At 32.2% G+C, this 19,656-nt stretch overlaps 1 protein-coding gene across 1 annotated transcript in view; it reads right to left on the reverse strand.

Moving 5' to 3' along the window:
- Positions 1 to 8,880: 8,880 nt before the first annotated feature.
- The window catches only part of LOC107443510 (cytochrome P450 2F3), a 21,760-nt gene continuing 10,984 nt past the window's right edge, over positions 8,881 to 19,656 (reverse strand). Inside the window, exons 3-7 of the mRNA XM_016057413.4 lie at positions 18,609 to 18,942; positions 13,181 to 13,380; positions 12,202 to 12,465; positions 10,727 to 10,900; positions 8,881 to 9,257 (exon numbers count right to left, since the gene is read on the reverse strand). Of these exons, the coding sequence (XP_015912899.2) occupies positions 9,082 to 9,257; positions 10,727 to 10,900; positions 12,202 to 12,465; positions 13,181 to 13,380; positions 18,609 to 18,942 (1,148 nt within the window). The 3' untranslated portion in view covers positions 8,881 to 9,081. The remainder of the gene's footprint in view (positions 9,258 to 10,726; positions 10,901 to 12,201; positions 12,466 to 13,180; positions 13,381 to 18,608; positions 18,943 to 19,656) is intronic.

Genomic DNA, 19,656 nt, shown 5'->3' on the forward strand with positions numbered 1-19,656 from the left:
ATTTTATTCTCCATCTGCGCATTGTAATAGAGGGCGTTGTTTTCTTTAGTTTTTAGTGTTTTCTTTTCATTCGGCTTGCTTGTGAAATCGATGTTTGACCTGTGACTAAGTGAGTTTTTATTTTTCTGATGATTTTGTTTCAGTTTCTTTTCTTAATTTGTTATTTGTATTTCATGTTTTTTCCTGGACTTCTATACAAAACCATAGGGGTACTGAGGGAGTTAATTTAGGCATTTGCTTCTCCCTCAATTAGAAATGGTTTTGTTTTATCGCTACCGAGGCCGGTACCCCCTGAAGACGTCGGTCATATTTTTATTTTTATTTCCTTCGTTTCCTTTATTTCTATTCATAGTCTACTCATACGTTTATAACAATTCCTCATTTCTTTAAACACACTTCTTATTTCCTTACTCTCTTTTTAAATTTTCACTTCTTTCGTTCATTTTTTATTTATTTCTTCTTAAATTTTTATTTTCAACTTTTTAGCGCCCCTACTCTGGAGTGCTCATAGGTTTAAAAAAAAGAAAGAAAAATACCAAATAATTTTTTTATTTTATTTACGTTCTAACTTTTATGACAATGCAAAACGATTACAATAATGGCCTCAAAAAATTCACAATTTCGACAAATTTGGATAAGTTAAAAATTCTACAGATAAATTCACAAAGGAGTAAATCTGCAATGATTACTCTCCAAAATTCAGCTGCTGAACTGGAAATTGATGCAATCTGTTTTCAAGAGCCCTATTGTCCTAAAAGTAATATTTTAGGTTTTCCACTATCATGGAAACTATTTCACTCAAAGAATAACAAGAGTGGTATTTTTATTGTGAATAAATCAATCAACCCTCTACAATTGATCTCTTTAGAACATTCTGTCGCTATCTCTCTACAATCCAATGATAATCCTAAATCGCTAGTGCTCGTATCTTTCTATAACTCACCTTTTGATAGTGATATCAATTTAATAAGTGGCTTAACACGACATAAATCGAAATTCTCAATTGATACAAATTTATTAATCTGCGGTGATTTCAACGCCCATCACGAGTTCTGGGGCTACAAAAATGCAGATGTTAGGGGTGAGGCACTCATGGATTTTATAACTTCGAATAATCTTAAACAATCCTAATGCACCTCCTACTTTTGTTACCTCTCAGACTTCTTCTTTCCCTGACCTCAGTCTAACAAATAGTCTTGATACACTAAATTACTCTAACTGGTCTGTTTTAGACATTGAATCAAATTCAGATCACAAATATATAATGATACAGCTAAATGATTCTTTCACTTTCTCTTCTTTTATAAGATTTGAAACCAAATTTGGTAATCATCGAAAATTTAAAAGACAATTTTCAAAATTTCTTCCAGACCTAAATTCTAAACTAGATAATATAAATGACGCACTTGCATTAAACACCTTCACAGATGATCTAATAGACAAAATCTTCACATCTTGCAAAAGCAAAACTGAAACCTTTATTAAAATAAATTATCCCGCTTGGTGGAATTCCAAATTATCAATTTTATAGAAAGGACTTCACGCCTTTAGAAAACGATATCAAAGATCTACATCAGCTGATGAACATCAAAAATATAAATCAATCTTCAATTTAAAAAGAGACCACTATAAGAAACAAATCATAAAAGCAAAATTTGACAGTTGGAAAATGCTTTGCGAAAACTCCCGTAACACCTTTGGTGCTCACTACAAAACATTTCGTAATAACACACATCCCTCGATAACAACAGATATCATCTACAATACAAACTCCCCACTAGATGAGGCGAAACTAATACTTGAAAATCTTTTCCCTGACATAAACTTATTACCAATAGACAATTTTCATTATTCCAATCTCACTTTAGACCCACCGTTTAATCAAACTGAACTCTCAGACTTAAATTAAATCCCTAAACAACAAGAAAGCTCCAGGAATTGATGATATTGACTACATAACCGTCAAAAATCTTTTTTACTTTTTCGGTAATTTCTTAACAAAATTTTTTAACAAATACTTAACCTTACGCGCATTCCCTCATCATTTCAAGAAAGGTCTTGTACTTTTAATTTCTCAAAACAGGTAAGGATCCTAAACAACTTGCATCATATAGACCAATTACGCTCTTACCTTGCTTAGAAAAACTCTTCGAAAAACTTCTTACCAAGATAATCAACTTTTATCTAGAAACGAATAACATCTTATCACATACTCAATTTGGATTCTTTAACGGTAAATCAATAAATCACGCTTTGAATAATTTCTTAGAGAATTTAAACAAATTAAAACAAAAATACAAGCATGTAGAGGCGGTTTCGCTGGACATAAAAAGGGCATTCGATAATATTCAATCTAATCTAATCTATAAAGAACTTTTAAAATCCAATATGCCAATAAATTTATGCCACATCCTTGAAAACATCAACACAAATAGGACAGCCATTCTTTCAATCAATCAAGGCTACACATTTAAACAAATCTACAAAGGTTGCCCACAAGGATCATGCTTTGAACCAACAGCCTGGAATCTAGTTATTAATAATCTTCTTATTACTCTTAACAATAGTCAAATAATACAGGCATTTGCTGACGATATATTAGTTTTTACCTACCCGAACTCGAGGAGAGATCTAGAAAATACAACAAACAGCACACTTAATTCAATTCATGATTGGTTGATTAATAATAAACTAACGCTTTCAATAGAAAAGTCAGTTTTCATACACTTCAAGAAATCTAACAGAGGCCCCATCTTTAAAATTAATGGACAAAAAATACCGCAAAAAAAACCATTTCAGATATCTCGGCGTAATTTTGGATAAAAATCTAAACTGGGGTCCCCATATTGAAATCCTTAAAAACAAATCTAATAACCTCTTTAGCAAAAATAAATACAAAAACTTGGGGCATCAATCACACCGCAAGAAAATTTATATGCAAGACGGTCATACTCCCTTCCCTCTCTCATGGATCCTGTGTTTGGGCAAGCAACATCTCCCCCAAGAATTATGAAACAATCCAGCGGAAATTTCTGTTAAATATCTCCAGATCCTACCATTCAACTTCCACAGCCGCACTCCAAGTTCTATGTGGTATCCCCCCTCTTTATAAACAGATTGAATTGATCTCCAGTCTGGCATCTCTTACNCGAACTCGAGGAGAGATCTAGAAAATACAACAAACAGCACACTTAATTCAATTCATGATTGGTTGATTAATAATAAACTAACGCTTTCAATAGAAAAGTCAGTTTTCATACACTTCAAGAAATCTAACAGAGGCCCCATCTTTAAAATTAATGGACAAAAAATACCGCAAAAAAAACCATTTCAGATATCTCGGCGTAATTTTGGATAAAAATCTAAACTGGGGTCCCCATATTGAAATCCTTAAAAACAAATCTAATAACCTCTTGAGCTCTTTAGCAAAAATAAATACAAAAACTTGGGGCATCAATCACACCGCAAGAAAATTTATATGCAAGACAGCCCTTCCCTCTCTCATGGATCCTGTGTCTGGGCAAGCAATATCTCCCCCAAGAATTATGAAACAACCCAGCAGAAATTTCTGTTAAATATCTCCAGATCTTACCACTCAACTTCCACAGCCGCACTCCAAGTTCTTTGTGGTATTCCCCCCCCCCTCTTTATAAACAGATTTCCAGCCTGGTCATCTCTTACTCAACTTAAAAAGGACATAATACACGATAATATACCATATTGTTACAATGATTTTGATACAAAGCAACCAATCCCCATCTTTCATCCTTCAAGCTACTTAGAGAATGTAATAAATCTTAAAGGAAACAATAATTATAATCATCTAAATATGCACAATTACTTTACAGATGGCTCTAAAATGGAGACAGGTACAGGCTTTGCATTTTACATTAATTTCTCAAAAAATTTAATTCTTAGCAAAAATAATTCCATCTTCCAAGCTGAATTACTAGCCATTCTTGAATGTATTCTACATATTAAAAAACAAAATGATTTTAACAATATTCAACAATATACTATTTGGTCAGATTCGAAATCGGCTCTTTTCTCATTGAAAATTTTTTGTACAATTAATAAACTATCAATTAAAATCCAAACACTCTTATCTAACACTAATATACAACTTTCATGGATTAAAGCTAATCAAAACAGACAAGGCAATGAACAAGCAGATGCCCTCGCCAAATTATCCACGACTAATAAACAAAACTATTTCTATCCGTATCCTATTTCTTTTCTTAAGAAACAACTCAAAACATCAAACAATAAAGGCTGGCAAATATATTGGGATAACATTGACAAAGGCCGAAGACTTTATAACATAATTCCCAAAATAAACTACTTTAAATCCATACCTACAAAGAAAGAAATATGGTTCCTTACTGGACATGGTCCGTTTCCTACATATTTCAAATTCCTAAACATAACTGACGCTGATCAATGTACATGCTGTCAACTGGGCACTCCAGAGCACTATCTTACTGAATGTATTTACATTGCCTCTTGGCATACCCGTCTGCCGAATCAATCAAACCTATACAATTGGTAGAAAAACTTCCTAACTAACAAGACAATAAATACTAAACTTAAAAACACAATGAATTTTTTATCCATTAATGATAAATTAATATAATTTTAATGTTAACCTCATTAAGATTATGGACTGCATACTGAAAAAAAAAACTTTAGTCTTACATAAAAAATATATATATACTCATATATTTAAAATATTTATTTTGTCTTACATGATACATTTCATTTATAATGATGCATCACATTTCATTTACATTTTCTTTATTCTTTTTCTTTATATTTCTCTTTTTTAATTTTTATGTATGTAACAAAATTCGTTTCTTTTATTATTCTTGTTCCTTTTACTTCATTTATTGTTTCATTCCTTGTTTTTTCTTTTAAACAAATGTGATGCACTTCATTGTCTTCTGCAAGACTTTCAATGTTGTTTACAAAATTTTATTGTAAAAATTTATATATATGTTATGTAATATGCAAATTTTTTATAATAAATTTCCACTGATCAGGCTAGCTCACCGGTTTATGGCGAGCCGGACTGGTAGCCAGACGTGGACTATACGGGTTTTGCAAACCTAGGTACGTGTCCACGTCTGGAGGGGAAAAAAAGAAAAGACTTCCATAATATACCTGTTCGTATTGGTTTTCTTTGAGTCCAAATATAGTAAAAATTAAGCTGCCTTCATTTAGTTAGAACGCACAGTACATACAATAACTATTATACCTCAAACAAATATGGCTGGGAAGCCACTGACATAATTTTAAAACTCGTAAGGGTGCCGCAACTGACAAAATTTGGGAACCCTTGGCTTATGAGATTTTGAGAGAATGGAGATTTAAAAAGATGAACCAGTTAATCACTGGAGACAAATGGTTATTTAATATAATTAAATCTTATAGTTGTGTCAAGAACTGCATCATGATTCTTTTTTCTCCACTTTTTTTAACATCGTGTTCTCAATATTCCTTTTTTCTTGTTCTTTTCTTTTTTCACGTTCTAAAAGGGTAATTACTGAATGAGGAAAAAGTAACGTGAATCTAAATATTAGATACTCAGAATGGGTCATTTGAAGGTCATTAAAAAAAGTTAAACTAGAAAAAAAAGCTACTTTTTATTTTTCATTTCTCTAACAATAAACAATGTAATTCGTCTATTTTCCGCATTCACTTGATTCTCTCAACAACAGCAGGCATTTGAGTGTAGAAACGACTCAAGTCAAACATTTATGGATACTGGAATCATGCCATCGAAAATAAACTAATTAGGATCAATTGAGGTTAATATGAAACATTCAAAATTACGTTATAAATAATGTGAAACATGTAAAAAAAAAACTGCTATTACTTAAAGCTATAAAATGAATTTAATCACGGATCGCAACTCAGTATGTTAAGTCTGAAGTGGCCATCTGAACACTTGACGCTGCCCAAAAAGATTTGAAAAATAAAACTGAAATCTAATTTAAAAATAAATTTATAAGTGAATTTAAATCGCTCAGCAGCATTCTGACTCAGTAAATCAGGTGTCCTGTCACTGCTTTTACAATTTATGGAACCTTTAATGGTCCCACTCTCTCTCTCTCTCTCTCTTGCTTGATGATTTTGCTTTTCGCTATTTACCCTCTGTTAGAGCTTTTCTGTACGTTTGGATCGACAGCCTGTAAGCTTCTCTTTAATTAATAGTTTGCTTTAGAATGCTTCATAATTTGTTTTAAAATTACAATTTTTGGGAGTATTTAAAGTTTAAAAATATCACACATAAAGTTTAAAAATAACACACGTATGAAATACTTGACTATCTATAACAAAACTGAGTAAAGTTGAGCCTTTCTTTGTATTGATTGCTTAATTCGAAGAGAAAATTGTTTAAATCCATTGCGTTTCATTAATTAGCTATCGTTAAGGTACTTTTTTAATTTTCATTAATTAATATATCAGTTTTTTATCTTTCATATTCTTGATAAAACTTTATTGTTGTACTCTTTTTATTTTTGCTTATTTCGCCGTATCTCGGGAACTTTTTAAGGAAGTCGAAAGGATTTTGTCACTTTATGTCAACGTTCCTGTTGTGATATTTAGTTTTAAACCACTTAAGTGTACGAACTTAATGGACCGTTTAAAATGTCATTCATCGACTATATTTGTTTCTACCCCACGCGTGAATTTATCTGCTTATCGTTACATTGTTGATAATGGCTATGCAAGGTCACTCCTACAAGAGGTCACCATTTTGATTTTCACATTGATTTTGCATTCCAAATAAGAAAAAGATATTTTATCATCCTTAGTAAAGAATGATATTAATTTACTCGTTCTAAAAATTTTTATATCAGCCTTAGACTTTATTCGTTTGGGAAAAAAATGTTTTGACTTATCTGTTTCAAGGTCACTTGCACGCAAGACTGAAAAATAAATGTTAAGAGTTAAGTCTGTAAGCTTTTTGTTTTAAATTAGAAATGAATGTTTCAGAAAGTATGCGCGTGTAAGAAAATGGATTCTGTTTTTTTTTTTTTTTTTCAAACTAGTCATTTATTTAAGAATTAACTAACGAATCTAAATAAATAACGATGTCGTCCATTTCCGTCAATCATTTTCTTCTAATTTAGTAATTATTTAAAAGACTACAAATGTGTTTAAATGATTGCCATGCATCTTATAAATTTATGAAAGTGGTTGTAAATAATTGCAAGTATTTTTTATACATAACTTTTTATTGTTTAGAGATCATGAATACGAAGAGACCATTTGAAATGTTGCCCCCAGAACCTCAAATTCTTATTAGAGAAGTTTAAAAACGGATTCTAACTATATATTTTAAAAGGAACTCTATGCTCATTTTCTTAAATACGCATTTTGAGCTGTATCCGTTTTCATAAATGCAAATTTTCAAACCATTTCCTTAAACACGCATCTTGATCTAAGTGCAAAATAAAAATCTCACAAGCTGCAAAACCCACATGTCATGCCACAAAATTAGTTATTTATTTTCATTCTGACTATTTAGCATTAAAGCACATATTATTAAAGATCCGGACAGAACAGTTTCGATTTCGAAAACATAATCATTTTTTACAGAATGCACAAATATTGATTTAGATAAGGGTAGGTTTTTTTTTAACTTCCTCAATTTTTATCCTCATGGGCCATTTCGTGTTGAGTAGCCTTTTTTTTAAAAATTATTCATTGTTTTCTTCTAATTATTACAGTGTAAAAATTTAAACACTAAAAATGGGAGCACTACTTAACACCAAAGTGGAGCGGTGAAATACTCTTGATTCTTGGGTCTTCAACACACCAAGAACTGGGACTGTTCCTGGTGTAGTGAAACACAAAAATAAATTTTTATACACTACTTGACATAAAGTAGCAGACACCATTTTCAGTTACAGTAAAAATAAAGTTTATAATTTCAGTAAGATATAATGTACACAGTAAAAAAAAATCGTGTATCTAAACATAAAAATGGTGGCAACTACTTTACACCAATGTTCTGTCTTCACAACACAAAGGATAGTTTCCGGTGCAGTGAAACACCTTTCTTTTACAATACTTGGGATAAAGTAGCCACCTCCATAAAAATCAGTAAAGTTACTTTACGATGCAATATAAAGTAAGAATCATGCATTTAGGATGCACATACAAGAGCGCCGGCAGAATAATATAAAGGGGGGTGCAACTTCTAACAAACTACCCTCCCCTCCCCCCGAAAAAAAATTAAAATATTCTGCAATTACATTTTGTTTTGTTATTACATATACTTTCATCTGTTCATTTTTTCTAGATACATTTCTTCATTGTTAGCAAGATATTTAAAAAAAAGTACGAATTTCTTGTACTTACAAATTTTGCCCAGAGGNACAGTTCACAGAGATTTAAAAAATTAAAATATAATTATTTTTATTACTCATCTAAAAACATGCATACATATTTTAACGACGAATTTCTGTTTCTGTTGATGAATAATAGCGTTAGAAATAACAATTGCTCTCGTCAGCTTATTCCTGAGTGTTAAGAAACTGGGTTTCTCTAATTTTTGATACTCAAAACGTGCCAACATTGGTGATTTCGGAAGAGAAAATAGTTCTCGTATGGTGTGAAAGCATGAGATTAGGGTTAAAGATTATTCCATTTTACATGTTTAATTTTAAATTACTATATCCTTTAAATTGTATGTAAATGATCGAGTGGGGGTTAATATGGAATGAAATGTTCCCTTTTACATTTTTTGGGTTGTTTAATATGATAATCGGCGAGATATTGTATCATAGTGTTTGCAGTGAATGGATTAAGAAAAACGTGGCAAAATATTATAAATAGGTGTCTTATTTTATCCAATATAAAATCATCTAATTTCAATAAAATTTCTTTAATAGCTTATTTTGAATACAGATCAGAGCATGTATAATAATACATACATAAATATAAAAGCTTTTATTGATTATACATTATATTGTTTATATTGATAAGCTTAGAAGCAAGTCATTTTTTCAAAACAATCACTCGTTTTTCTCTAACACAATGAAGCATTCCCCCCCCCCCCCNCCCCCCCCCCTATTTTTCTTCGTTTCTTGGGATGGCACAAATATCCAATTTTCCACTCAAAAGAAACTCATAATTTCCAATTTCAGAACCTTCAGGGTAGGTCAATTTAAAATTCTGGATGATTGTAGTCAGAAAAAGAAATATCTGAGACATCGTATAACCTTCTCCAATACATGATCGCCTACCTAAGAAATAAGAGCATGTTTAAATTAGACAAAACTTGAATTTCTGAACTTCGATTATATTAATTTGAAGTAAAAATCAATTAAAATGTGCATAAGTAGTTCGTTTTTTTTCCTACATTAATTGAAGTAAGACTACACAGAGAATTTGAATTCATAACGTTGGTTAAGTAGAACACACTATAGAGCATAACTAACGGTTGCCATCCACTGCGGGACTACTAAATTTAAGAAATGGCTATTAAAAAATTTTCTCTCGGTCGCCAAACGATCACTGCATTTTTCGTAGAAATTTGTATCCCATGTGCATTGTATTATAATTTTTTAAAAAATAAATACGAATTTATTATGAACATTTCATGATATTTATTATGAACATTTCATGATAAAAAATATACGAATTTATTATGAACGAATTTATTATGAACATTTCATGATATATCGTTTTTATTTTATTTAATTTTTAACCGTCGTAGAGCAACTGACTTTATTTCTGAATTTACGGTTATTAATGCTCACCTTCGCAGTCTTGTCATTTTGAATATTGTCATTGAGAAAAGAAAACTCTTGAATCAAGCATCAGGAAAAACTAGCCTTCGTGGAGGACTTTTTGATCGAACTTGCATGCGTTTGTGTTACATGGAGGACAAAACCACGAAAACTTCCATGGTTAGGGCAAAAGAAATCTAACCCATCAAGGAACTCTAACCCCCTTCTCAAAATGGGCATTTATACATTAACATATTTTCTCCGATCATTCACTCCCTGCTGACCCATTCATACTTTTAAATGATCTTCAATAGTCATGAAATGTTTTTCCTTGATCTTATGGTGTATTTCCTGCCCCCCCCCAATTAAGATGTTCTTTAAAATCTGGGCAAACTTCTTCAATAAGTAATGTGGCGCACATGTTTCGGTCCCCTTAAGAGGACGCTATACCGCCGGCGAAACCATTTAAGTCAAATTTTGTCTCACCAATATAAATATTATAAATTTAAAGCTCTGAGAAAAGGGAGTTTAGAACAAACAACAAATTTTAACAGCAAATTTTCAAATGCTATTCTGAAAAAAATTCCAAAATACAAACAAATTATGATAGGATTATTTAGAATTACCTAAACTTTTAAATACCAATGGAGTAGATACAGAATTTTCCATGAAAAATTTCCTACTCGGTATAGAGTCGTTTTAAATATCAACAAAGATGTGATGAATCGATGGGAAGAATCAAGTCCTTACGATTATATTACTCATTCTTAAGATGACTTCACAGCATTCGTTTCAGATCAGACTTTAGACCGATTTTATAAATTATCAACCGAACAGTCTCTACTGAAAGGTGTAATACGACTTTTACATTACTCGCTAACAATGGATTGTATATAATAGTGGTGACAGTAAAATTGGGAAATGCATGCATCTCTTCGGTATCAGTTATAAAGGAATCTTGTGCATTGAATGAGAGCACTTACCAACTCCAAAATTGATGGGAAGATCAGGTCTCTTGCTCTTGTCTTCACACATGAATCGGGATGGATTGAACTTCTCGGGTTCTGGGTAGATCTCTGGATCATTATGGCAGGTCCACATGTTCACAAGAGTCATTGCACCTTTGGGAATCCTGTATCCTCTGATGACAGTCTCCTCTGGAAACAGAAAACTTTAAAATCACCACTATTGTGAAAATGGTGCGATAAATACATCATAAAAACTATGTCCCAAGTCATTACTGCTCACAACATTATGACGAAATCTCACCCTCATTTTGGAGCCGCACATTTTTTTACTGCTAGATTACGGCCAGTTATCGGTAAAATGTGTTTAAGACATAGAACTTGAAAATAAATTATGTGTAAAGCCATACAAGTTACAGGTCTGCCCGTAAATGTTTTCTCATCAAGGCTATTGGCCGTAAATTGACGTAATGCTAGTAAAAATTATGAGTTCGGGACTTGACGCTGTTTGATACTCATGCAGTTTGTTTGTTGAAACGAGGAAAACAGTGGAGGGAGACAAAATAGCACAAGTGTTGCCATCGAGTAAGAGAGTTGCTTGTTCATTATCCATGGTTACAATAGGGATTTACAAGATAGATGGTATTTGGCAACGGGCCCGGGACTTTTATGTCAGTAGACTAATTTTGCAACAACCACCATGGAAAAGGATGCACACTTTCGAATTAAATTAAAAAGCTGAGCAAAACAACCGTATTTATAGGTCAACTCCATTGAAGTTCGTTGCAATTAAGGGCACAGTTTTTTTTCTTTTGTCAAAGACGGAAGCTGGCAGTTCTTTACAATCACGGGTACTGGAATTTTCTTGTCTCAAAAATCGAAGTTTGTCTTGTAAACTCTTCAAATTGTACGGATATTTCTTAGAGTGTAGGCGATTTTTTCACAAAAGAAAAAAAAACTGTATTGATAAATTACAGAATATTACTGTATTGATAAACTGCAGAATTACTTACGAAATTACATATACTATCCATTTGAAATATGAGTTCTGAATCTCTTAATTCGATATCTGTGACTGCATTTATAATACAGCATGCTAAAATCACGCAAGAACTACTACAATTAGAATTCACTTCTTAATAACAAATATAAACTAAGTAAAATTTTGTTGTTGGAATTTTTGATGAAGAATGACTGAAAAAGTGCTGTAAGTTTAAAATGTGTAGTAGCATAATATCAAAACATTTAGGAATTCTGATGTATAAAAGCGTTAAATAATGCACTTATAATAAGAGTTTTGAACAGTTTATGAACTTGACTTCGATTATATTTCTTTCACTCAAGAATTATCTAATTTATTTCTTAATTTCAAAATATGTAATTGGAATTTTTAGCCAACACCAGGAGGAAATGTGAATTATTGTTTAGTATTGCGAAGTTTTTTGTATGGAACATTTAAAAACATTTGAGATTTATTTTAGAAAAATACTTACTGGTGCATTGCTGGCCAGGCACTACAGAGAAGATTTCAAAAGTACGCAGTATTTCGTGCATGTAGGCTGTAGTATATGGGAGTTTACTTTTATCTTCAATAGTCGGAGCTCTTCCCCTTCCCACGACCTCCACTATTTCGGCATAGATTTTATCCTGATGGTCCTGGTGGTCCACTACATGCTTCATGAAAATTGCAATAAACAGAGCTACGCTAAGGACTCCGTCACTCACAAACTGAATCAGGGTACCAACCAAAGCCTTATCTGAAAATGCATAAATGCATCTGTGTATAGTGAAAAATATAGAAAATATTAAGCATATCATTTGAGATTATTCATTGTACATAAAAAAGAAAATTAGGAAAAATTGAGGATAAAAGTATTCTAAAATGGTCACTATGCTTAAATGTTTATAAAAAGCCTCTCTTGCCCATTTTCCCGACGTGTTGCCATGGATCGCCACCAAGCCTACCTTTTGAATCCTCCTTTTCCTTCGCTGAGAGGTCAACGTAAGCGCACTTAGAGTCTACGGTATTCTCCGGATGCCCCCCAACGGAGGCGGGGCGGGGTTAAGTTTTGATATGTTTATAAAAATGGTGATTTTGCATTGAAAAATATTGCATACTGGAAAGCATCGTAATTGGTCAGTGCCTAAACCATAAGCGCTATTTTAGTTGCGTCCTCGTGCGGTGATTGATGAAAATACTCAGAGTACAATGAGAAAATGTGACGAAATGTTGCATTGTAAGTATTAATATGAGAATTAAAAATAGAAACTATTTACAGTCCATTTTTGTGTGCTTCATTTATTAAGAGAGAACAGTAAACAACAACAGAAAAGCAAAAAGCTATGCAAAAATGAGTACCAACAATAAACATCGATTCATTTTTTTAAGGATTTGTGAAATAAAAGCGATAAAACAATTTTTTCTGAGAATATAAATTAATTTTCTGTAGCACTATTAAGAAAAATCATTACCGGTGAAGTATTTTGCTGTTGGATCCCCTTTGCAATGCCTGTCGTTCCTTTCTTTGAGGTAAGCGTCAATAAAATTTTTTGGATGCTCATCTTTATTGAACATGGATTTGTGTTCGTTGACGACGCTCTCCAATGTTCTCTTTATGATTTTGTAATTCTTCATCGCTGTCCAATATCCAGGTTTAAGAGGGAAAATAAACCTAAGAACGAAGACACAATTTAACATAAATCCGTGACACACAAATTCCCAAAGCATAGTTTGTTAAGGGCCAGTTATAGCATTCTCAAAAGTGGCCAATATTTGTTTAAAATTAATAATAATAAAATGTAAACGGGGTGCATTTTCCAGAAGGAGAAAAAATGGCCACTAGGTGACACTCAGCAGACGCTTAATCACCTGGTGGGAACAGTTCATGTTCCCCTATAACGATGTACAATGAGCCAAAAAGAAAAGGAAAAAAACCGACCACCCTGAATAACTTTTGATCTAATGATCGGATCTTCACGTTCTAGGACTCATTGTGAATGGTTCGAGGGGGAAACCTCAAATATGCTAATTAGTTAATGCAAATGATATTTTAAGTTACAAAGTCAGTCGCAAAAACGAACTTTCTCTGAATAAACATACCTCTTTTTAAACGGATTTCTTACTCTCGAAACATAGGGTCTCCATAGTGTGGTCAGAATAGTGATCCAAAGTTTACCTTAATTTTACTTTTTGCGTAATTCACCATATCTCGGGAACTTTTGAATCGAATAGAAATTTTTGCATACAGTTATAAAGTTTGTTTATTCAAAGATAATTCCATGCAAAAATTTAATTTTAGTAAATATTTATTATTTTTTATTAAATAAATAGTCGAAAAAAGTTTCAATTGAAAGGTATAAAATTTTTTACATCATTTTAAAGTAGGCGATTTTACATGGCAAAATACAAAATTTGAGTGAAATCGGCTAAATAGTTCCTCAGAAATTGAATTGAAATTATATTATTTTTAAATATCTGACTTTTCTGAAATGCATTTTTTTAGGAACTATTCGACCAATTTTGCTCACATTTTGTAGTTTGCCTTACAAAATTATATTCCTTAAAATGATGCAGAAAATTGTATATCTTAAAAATCAAAATTTTTTGATCATTATTAAATAAAATATTTGAAAATAATACATATTTACTAAAAGTTGTGTTTTTTCATTGAATTACGTTTGAATAAACAAGTCTTATAATTATGTGCGAAAAATTTTCAGTTCGCTTAAAAAATTCTCAAGATATTACGAAATATACAAAAAGTAAAATTAACACTAAGGGATCCAAACTTAAAAGCGCTCTCCTGACAGATTGCGGCTACCTTCTAATGTCAACAGAAATCTTCCTCGTGCTTTGAACTATCTGTATGCTAAGTTTCACAGCTTTCTGTCGGATAGTTTAGGAGTCTATAGAGGACAAACAAACACACATTCACTTTTATATATAAGGTTATTGTTTAGTTATACAATTTCAGTGATTTTAGAAAATTAACATTTATTTAAAAAGATATGATTTTCTCGGTTTGTACAGATTTTCCCGAATTGGATTTGCACATGGTAAAAATATAAATTTAGATAAAAAGGAAGTTTTTGGTAATTTTATTAGTAACAATAACACACAATTAACTCAACGATTTTATATAGAATTTAATTACATTAGTTCAGTATTCATTGCTTTTTTTTTTATCAAATTCATCTATTAATTGTATTCATTTCAATCAAATTAATAGAATTAAAAGAATATGTAGCAATGTTTATTTATCCAAACAATAAAAAAACAAACTATTTCAAAATTTGATATTGCCATTAAATGTTCATTATGTTGTTGTATAGAGCCTACGTTATTTCGGTTACACAACCTGATTTTAAATGGGTTATCGCTGTTACTTGTTTGAAATCGTATTATCTCCACTGAGATGTAATGGTTACTTCGATAATTTAAAGCTATGTCATAATTCAGAACACAGTAAGTGGTGTCGTGACTTTGAGAAGAAAAATTCTTTAGTGTGACTGATATAAGAGTAATGTTAGTATATTTTGTATAGCTTTTGGGGGAGTTCATAGTAGTTTATTATACCTTTATGTTTAATAATATATGTTCGAGTTATTATTATTATATGGGATGCTATATAGGAATTTAGGTAGTGAATAGTTCTTGTTTAAAGTAGCTAAAACGGATAATGAAAACTTTGACGAGGATGCACTTTATTATACCATTTGAATTTAATTTCCATAATTTTTTTTAACAACTCAGGAATGCAAGAATTGTTATGAACAGAGAAATATAATTTTTTTGTTGTTGTTAAGAACAGAGTAACTACTGCTAAAGAGGTTTGATGATACTTTAGTTGTGGATAGCACTTTTGAGAGTGTTTAAAGACTCCAATAATAAATAGATTTTCAATGGCAGTAGATCAGGGGCAAACTTGTCAAAACGTTTTGGATTTTAAACAGTCTACAACAATGCCAGTTATCTTATATTTATTTCAAAGGCTGCGTATGTTTGTTTCAAAGAGAAGTTGAGAGAAATCTATGCTTTTTTCCAATTTCCGTCCTGAAATCAAAAAGGGTGTAATGGCTTAATCCTACGTCACTGAGAAAACTTACGCACTTTGTTCTATTTTTAAAAAAAAAATAGAAATCCTTTGCAGGTCTCAAATTTGGAGTGATCGATAAAGAGGTGTGTACGACTGTACCGCAGAGAGTTGTTGGAGTCAAATGTTTTAGTTTAGCAGGCAGTTATTGTCTCGGCAAATTGGGAGTTAGAAAGTAAATAGACCACGAAATCGAGCAAAATGTTGAGAAGAGGCAGGATATATTTTTTAGAAACTTGCAATATCGACAGAACTTGCTATTTATAATAGACTCACTGAACCATTAAAATTGCATCTTAAAGCATGAAAATCCAATCATTAGATCAAAATAATTCTATTTCGATGAGTATTGCTACAAAGAAAATCTTTTCTTTTCAATTTTTTAGGTAAAAAATGGTAGCAATTCATCTTTGAACCAAGTGGTTTTTTGTGGATAGCGTTAAAAAAAAGTAACAGAGCTATGTGATTCAAAACCTAGAATTTTAGATTATTATTTGTTACTATAACTTGGAATCTTGGAATCTCTCACAAGAGGACACGCTGCGGAGTTTAGAAAAAATTAACAAGTGTTATGAAGAGGTCTACACTATTGTGCCACAAAAAAAGCCCATCATGATAAATTCTTTTGCACCAAAATTTCATAACCGTCTTTGAATAGCCGACCCAATTTTTTGAGTTTACGACTACTAATGTTCACCTCCATAGCATTGTAATTTGGAATCCAATTCAAGAGACAAGGGAACTTCTGGATCAAGTATTGGAAGAAATTCGTCTTCATGGAGCACTTTTTGAGGGAACTAATAAGCATTTACGTTACATGGAGAGGAAAACCGCGAAACCCTCCCACGGTTAGCCTGACGGAGAAGGGACTTTAACCCATGATCCGTCTACCACTGAGAATATTTTTCGTCTGCACAAGAGTCGGTGCTAGCCAGGCGCGGAATTCGAATCGACCAGAGATTCGAACTGGGGCACCTCATTGGGAGGCGAGCGCTCTATCATCTAAGCCAGTGTTCCCCAACCTTTTTATCACCGCGGACCTGTCAACGTTTGATAATTTTACCGCGGCCCGCTGTTTATATTGTAGATTATTTTGCATTATTAATGTAATTTAATTGTATTTAATCAAGCCTTCAAAACAAAATACAGTTATACCAAAAAATAAGTATAAAGTGATTTAACATTTTTACTTACTAGAACGTTAAATCAATTAGAACCCTGAGCTTGCTTCTTTGCAATGAAACGGTTCCATCTGGGAGTAATCGGAGACAATGATATATTGCAAACATGCCACTACCTTCGGGGACTACTTTTTTTCAAAAATGAGCGAAATTTTAATAGAACACAGATAATTTGGGGTATAGAACCTAGGAATTCAGTTTCAATGAAATGGGCGTACCATTTGATTCAGGGACGCTGATCTGAGCCACCACGTGTGTGTGTTGCAATATCTCTTCGAATTCGTAAATGAAAAACTGTTTAAAGAAATACTTTATTTCAAGTGAACGCCAAGCAGAGCATTCGTATACAATTTAAGGGTTGTAGTTAAATCTAAACACCTAAACTTGTAAAAAGATTAGATCCATCGCATTCGCATAATAAAAGAGTTATTTTAATTTCCAAAAAGAGCAACGTTGGCACACTTTAAATGGTAGTTGTTTACTTTACTGGTAGTTGTTTACATCGAGATAAGGGCTGTTGTTAGTTTATTGTTTTATTCCACCCCACAATACAATATCCACTTTATTTTTACCTTTAAAATATGTATGTTTATTTTAAATTAAATAATAATAATAATTATATTTTAATTATTAAACTTCTGTAAACTGCATTAAATAATTTCATAATATTTGATTTCTATCGGTTCGGTTCTGCTAACCCTAGTTCGAATTCATATTAATATTTTTTCTTTGTTGCGTGCACGTTAAATTAACAAACTAATTTTGTTTTAAGAAAAGCATCCTAAATTAATGAGTCTTGCTTTATATTGTATCGTAAAAATAACTTTTACAATGTGTGCCATATCTTACTGTAATTATAAATTTACTGAATCACAAACGTGGCTACTTTATACCAAGTAGTGTAAAAAAGAACATTCTAGGTGTTTCTCGACACCAGGAACTATCCTTGTTTCTTGGTGTAGTGCAACACCACTTTTGTGTAAAGTAGTTGCCACCATTCTTGGTGTTAAGACACACGAAAAGGTTTTATATTATATTGCATCAATGTTACTGCGAATGACAAAAATGGGTGGTTGCTGACTTCCATCGGTGAATGTTGACAATCACATAGTCGCTTTGGAAAATATCGCAAATTTATACTAGGTCAAGTTAAGGGCCAATGTCCGGTATACATTTGCCCGGTATGCCCTACATCAATGATTATTTATGATCAAGTGCCACTGCCCAGTATGTATTTAACCGGTACTCCGAACACTGATGTTTCTCCTAATCTGTCTTCAGCAGATACTAAAATATCGAAAAAATATTATAACATCAACGAATAAATTAACATCCAATCGAATCATACAAATATTTAGGACATTCACCAAGGCGACTCTGTGATGGTTGACATTCACCGGTCGACATTCTATTTGATTTCGGTCATTCAAGCTGACCTATACACAATTTCGGAAAAAGTGAGTTCATGTAAATCTAGAAAATGTTGAAATTGTTTTTCAAATAATTTGTTTGCATTTTGATGTTTTGAAAACACTTTTTCAGCGTTTGAAACTTTATGATTTACTTCTATAGGTTTGCTTCAACTCACTTTTCATACCAAATTTCAATAACTTAAAATGGAGTTACCTTGTAAGAAATCCATTGTAGAAAAAGTTGGTGATTGACATGAATGCAACAATGTGAGCGTACGCTTCGTTTATTTCTTTCACCTGCTCTTCTGTGATTCCAGATTGGCCAAACATGGTGGAGCGGAGTATCGCGTTGCATTTGTTGGTCAGGTGCTGCACCATTTCCACTGATTCACCCTTCTTTGCCTTCAAGAAGCCGATGGTCTCCTGGATGGAATCGTATAAAGGTTCACTCATGTTGTCCTTAACGGTGGTCATTCCGTACTCCCTCAGTTGTTGCAACGCGAACTTCCTCATGACTTTCCATGGTTCACCATTGGCAACACTGACGCCTGTTGGAGAGCATTTGAAGGTTTAATGAGTCCATACATTCTAATCGATTCCTCAAAAGCTAAATTGAAATCAACTGTAAAATTTTGAGAGTAACTTTTAACGGCGAAATGAAATATCAAATTGAAAAGGTTATTCGTGAAACAATAATAAATATATTCAGCCACACTTTCAACGGCTCCTTTTAATGCATTTTTTTTAAAAATATTTTTATGGTATTAGATAGCATTTGTCTTATGTTAACGCTAATTTTATTTTCTCTACCGGTGATTTGTAGAGAAATTTTCTGTGAAGCTCAAATAGAGTAAGGGAGAACGGTTATATAAAATCTCTCAATGCTTCAAATGAAAAGATATATTTTGTTTTCATTACGTTGTCCAGTTTCTCAGTTGAGCTGTAATTTTCATGTATGCACAGTTCTTGGAAACCACATCAGGCAACTCAAGATAGATATAAGAGTATAATCGGCGATTTAAGAAGGAAGAGAAAATCTGATATTTTGTTCATATATATGTCATAGGGTATAATACATTGTGGAAAGGTTGGGACTATTTTACATCTTCTCATACCTCATAAATGAAGTTTAAATTTTTAATTTTTCCTTGAATAAAGTTCAATAAAATATACCACAATTATACACATACCCTCATAAGAGGGCACCCATTTTTGACTAATCAGGACAAAAATTTCCAAAAAATAAATAATTAAACCACAAT

This window comes from Parasteatoda tepidariorum, chromosome 3 (genome assembly GCF_043381705.1).
Source record: "Parasteatoda tepidariorum isolate YZ-2023 chromosome 3, CAS_Ptep_4.0, whole genome shotgun sequence".
Taxonomy (NCBI): Eukaryota; Metazoa; Arthropoda; class Arachnida; order Araneae; family Theridiidae; genus Parasteatoda; species Parasteatoda tepidariorum.